Source organism: Penaeus vannamei, chromosome 18 (assembly GCF_042767895.1).
Source record: "Penaeus vannamei isolate JL-2024 chromosome 18, ASM4276789v1, whole genome shotgun sequence".
NCBI lineage: Eukaryota > Metazoa > Arthropoda > Malacostraca > Decapoda > Penaeidae > Penaeus > Penaeus vannamei.
This window is the reverse complement of record NC_091566.1, coordinates 13,823,943-13,829,505: the sequence shown is the minus strand read 5'-3', so window position 1 is coordinate 13,829,505 and position 5,563 is coordinate 13,823,943. Positions and strand designations below refer to the sequence as shown.

The 5,563-nt window shown below is 26.6% G+C and overlaps 1 protein-coding gene across 1 annotated transcript in view; it reads left to right on the top strand.

Moving 5' to 3' along the window:
* Positions 1–4,430: 4,430 nt before the first annotated feature.
* LOC138864781 (craniofacial development protein 2-like) overlaps positions 4,431–5,563 on the top strand; it is a 70,711-nt gene continuing 69,578 nt past the window's right edge. Inside the window, exon 1 of the mRNA XM_070133370.1 lies at positions 4,431–4,569. Coding sequence (XP_069989471.1) covers positions 4,431–4,569 — 139 coding nt within the window. The remainder of the gene's footprint in view (positions 4,570–5,563) is intronic.

Here is a 5,563-nt window from a genome sequence, read left to right as displayed (position 1 = left end):
ATGACATTAATTAGGATAATTATGACATTAATTATAATTATTACTGTTACTGTTATTATTTCTAAAATTACAATTATTGTTATTATCATTATAGAAATACTTATAATGAGGAAAATGACATTAGTAATTGAGGTAATAACTCTTATAATGATTATATTAAGGGTAATTATGGCGATAATTACTATAATGATGATAATGATGATGTTAATGCTATTAATGATAATGATGATGATGATGATAATCATAAAACGCATCCATAATGAAAAAAGTCGAAAATCCCAAAAGTCGAAAAAACGGCGAAATCTAGCCTTTTGAGAATATGGTCGAAAAAAAAAACCTTTTCGAGTTTATGGGATGATTACAATGATTTCTGCAATAATTCGGCTAATTATGATGATTTTCATGATAATCCCATTAATAATGACGATAATAATGATCATTATGACATTAATTAGGATAATTATTATAAAATGATAATTGTAATATTAATTTGCGTAATTAATGCAATAATAGCAATCATCAACAATACTCTAATGATTTTCATGATAATAACAATAATACTAACGATAATGATAATAATTGAAAATAATAATCATAGTAGAAATAATCATAATATCGCTATTATGGTTATTATAATTATTACTGTTGTTGTTATTATTTCTAAAATTCTCATTATTGTTATTATCATCATAGAAATAGTTATAATGAGGAAAATGGCATTAATAATTAAGATAATACCTCTTTTAATGATTATATTAAGGGTAATTATGGCGATAAGTACTATAATGATAATGATGATGTTATTGCTATTAATGAGAATAGTGATGATGAAAATAATCATAAAGCCCATCCATAATGAAAAAAAGGATAAAAGTATAAAAGAAAAAAAACAAAGTCGAAAAAACGGCGAAATCTAGCGATATATATAGCCTTTTGAGAATATGGTCGAAAAAAAACCTTTTCGAGTTTATGGGATGATTATGATGATTTCTGCAATAATTCGGCTAATTATGATGATTTTCATGATAATCCCATTAATAACAATGATAATTATGACATTAATTAGGATAATTATAATAAAATAATCATTATAATGATAATTTGCGTAATTAATGCAATAATAGCAATCATCAACAATCCTCTAATGATTTTCATGATAATAACAATAATACTAACGATAATGATAATAATAAAAAAAATAATAGAAATAATCATAATATCGCTATTATTCTTATTATGATTATTACTGTTGTTATTATTTCTAAAATTATCATTACTGTTATTATCATTATAGAAATAGTTATAATGAGGAAAATGACATTAATAATTAAGGTAATAGCTCTTATAATGATTATATTAATGGTAATTATGGCGATTATTACCATAATTATGATAATTAATTCAATAATAGCAATCATCAACAATATTCTAATGATTTTCATGATAATAACAATAATACTAACGATAATGATAATAATTTAAGAAAATAATAATAGTAGAAATAATCATAATATCGCTATTATTCTTATTATAATTATTACTGTTGTTATTATTTCTAAAATTATCATTATTGTTATTATCATTATAGAAATAGTTATAATGAGGAAAATGACATTAATAATTAAGATAATAGCTCTTATAATGATTATATTAAGGGTAATTATGGCGATAATTACTATAATGATGATAATGATGATGTTAATGCTATTAATGATAATAATGATGATGATAATAATCATAAAGCCCATCCATAATGAAAAAAGGCTAAAAGTATAAAAATCCCCAAAGTCGAAAAAACGGCGAAATCTAGCGATATATAGCCTTTTGAGAATATGGTCGAAAAAAAACCCTTTTCGAGTTTATGGGATGATTATGATGATTTCTGCAATAATTCGGCTAATTATGATGATTTTCATGATAATCCCATTTATAATGACGATAATAATGATAATTATGGCATAATTAGTATAATTACATTAATTAGGATGATTATAATAAAATGATAATTATAATGATAATTTGCGTAATTAATGGAATAATAGCAATCATCACCAATCCTCTAATAATTTTCATGACAATAGCAATAATACTAACGATAATGATAATAGTTAATAATAATAATAATAATATTATTATTATTGTTATTATTTCTAAAATTATCATTATTGTTATTATCATTATAGAAATAGTTATAATGAGGAAAATGCCATTAATCATTAAGATGATAGCTCTTATAATGATTATATTAAGGGTAATTATGCCGATAATTACTATAATGATGATAATGATGATGTTAATGGTATTAATAATAATAATGATGGAATATGGTAAAGAAAAAAAAAAACTTCGAGTTTATAGGATGATTATGATGATTTCTTCAATAATTCGGCTAATTATGATGATTTTCATGATAATCCCATTAGTAATGACGATAATGATAATTATGACATTAATTAGGATAATTATAATAAAATGATAAATATAATGATAATTTGCGTAATTAATGCAATAATAGCAATCATCAAGAATACTCCAATGATTTTCATGATAATAACAATAATACTAACGATAATGATAATAATAATAAAAAAATGTAGAAATAATCATAATATCGCTATTATTGTTATCATAATTATTACTGTTCTTATTATTTCTAAAATTATCATTATTGTTATTATCATTATTGAAATAGTTATAATGAGCTCTTATAATGATTATATTAAGGGTAATTATGGCGATAATTACTATAATGATGATAATGATGATGTTAATGCTATTAATAATAATAATGATGATAATAATCATAAAGCCCAGCCATAAGGAAAAAATGGCTCAAAGTATAAAAATCCCCAGAGTCGAAAAAACCGGCGAAATCTGGCGATATATAGCCTTTTGAGAATATGGTAAAAAAAAAAAACTTTTCGAGTTTATGGGATGATTATGATGATTTCTTCAATAATTCGGCTAATTATGATGATTTTCATGATAATACCATTAATAATGACGATAATAATGATCATTATGACATTAATTAGGATAATTATAATAAAATTATAAATATAATGATAATTTGCGTAATTAATGCAATAATAGCAATCATCAAGAATACTTTAATGATTTTCATGATAGTAACAATAATACTAACGATAATGATAATAATTAAAAATAATAATAATAGTAGAAATAATCATAATATCGCTATTAATATTATCATAACTATTACTGTTATTATTTCTAAAATTATCATTATTGTTATTATCATTATAGAAATAGTTATAATGAGGAAAATGACTTTAATAATTAAGATAATATAATGATTATATAAAGGGTAATTATGGCGATAATTACTATAATGATCATGATGATGATGTTAATGCTATTAATGATAATAATGATGATAATAATCATTAAGCCCATCCATAAAGTAAAAAGGTTAAAAGTATAAAAATCCCCAAAGTCGAAAAAACGGCGAAGTCTAGCGATATATAGCCTTTAGAGAATATGGTCGAAAAATCCCCCTTTTCGAGTTTATGGGATGATTATGATGATTTCTGCAATAATTCGGCTAATTATGATGATTTTCATGATAATCCCATTAATGACGATAATAATGATAATTATGACAATAATTAGGATAATTATGACAATAATTAGGATAATTATGACATTAATTAGTATAATTATAAAATGATAATCATAATGATAATTTGCGTAATTAATGCAATAATAGCAATCATCATTACTAACTTAACACTATGGGCTGTTTGGATTTTTAATGGATTTTTTTTTTTTTTTTTTTTTTTTTTTTTTACGACTGGAATATAAACATGTGTAAGAGATGCCATGTATACACCTTTCTCATTCCTCTTTCCCTTTCCACAGGATCCGCACTTCCGGTCGGCTCGTGACGTGGCCCCCAGACTAGTTCCCGAAGCCCTTGACCTCTCGCCCTTCCCCACCGACCCTGCGGGGAGCGAGCGCCAGGACGAGCGCCTCCGGCGGGAACTCCTCCATGATCCTCAGAAACACGGCTGACCGGATCGAGAAGGCGAGTCGAGGGGACTGCTTTTGTGTTCATATTTTGAGCTTTTGATTGATTTTTTTCCAATTTATTTCTTTTGGAAAATATGTATCTGATAATGATATTGTAAGTCCCATCTTATAGTTTCAGTGGAAACAAATATTTGTTTTTTACATCCTTCTTTTAAGTGGATGAGCGAGGAAGGGAGAGAAGGAAAGAAGAAATTAAGTGCGTGCGTGTGTGTGTGTATGTGCGCGCGCGCGCGCGCCGCGGTTCATGGCGGGCAGGAATAGGATTCCGAGCATAGAAATATTGTCATTCCTGAAGCTGGTATTCTTCCAGTAATGGCTCATGGATGGCTCATTCCATTCTTGTTTATAGATGAAAATAAAGTAAAAGCCCCTTTCTAATGCCGACGGACTCTAATCATCCTCCAAGAGCGTCGTGCACTCGTGGCAAGACACTCCTGTCAAGTCAACCTTCAGCCAAATTCATGACAGCAAGTTCCCGTCACTCTGGCCCTCTGCCTGTTGCTCCCATGATGGCATGTTCACATCACCCGCCCCTCAAGCCAATTTCTTTCGTGACATGACAGTCACGTCATGCGGATCATAGGGTTTGAGCCTACATATTTATCAGTGCTCTCAAAAGGCTATATATCGCTAGATTTCGCCGTTTTTCGACTTTGGGGATTTTTATACTTTTAGCCTTTTTTCATTATGGATTGGCTTTAAGATTATTATCATCATCATTATTATCATTAATAGCATTAACATCATCATTATCATCATTATAGTAATTATTGCCATAATTACCCTTAATATAATAATTATAAGAAATATTATCTTAATTATTAATGTAATTTTCCACATTACCACTATTTCTATAATGATAACAATAATGATAATTTTAGAAATAATAACAACAGTAATAATTATAATAACAATAATAGCGATATTATGATTATTTTTTCTATTATTATTTTTAATTATTATCATTGTCGTTTTTGGTGATGATTGCTATTATTGCATTAATTACGCAAATTATTATAATTTTCATTTTATTATAATTATCCTAATTAATGTCATAATTATCCTAATTAATGTCATAATTATCCTAATTAATGTCATAATTATCCTAATTAATGTCATAATTATCCTAATTGATTTCATAATTATCCTAATTGATGTCATAATTATCCTAATTAATGTCATAATTATCCTAATTAATGTCATAATTATCCTAATTAATGTCATAATTATCCTAATTAATGTCATAATTATCATTATTATCGTCATTATTAATGGGATTATCATGAAAATGATCATAATTAGCCGAATTATTGCAGAAATCATCATAATCATCCCATAAACTCGAAAAGGGGGGGGGGGTTCGACCATATTCTCAAAAGGCTATATATAGCTAGATTTCGCCGTTTTTTCGACTTTAGGGATTTTTATACTTTTAGCCTTTTTTCATTATGGATGGGCTTTATGATTATTATCATCATCATTATTGTCATTAATAGCATTAACATCATCA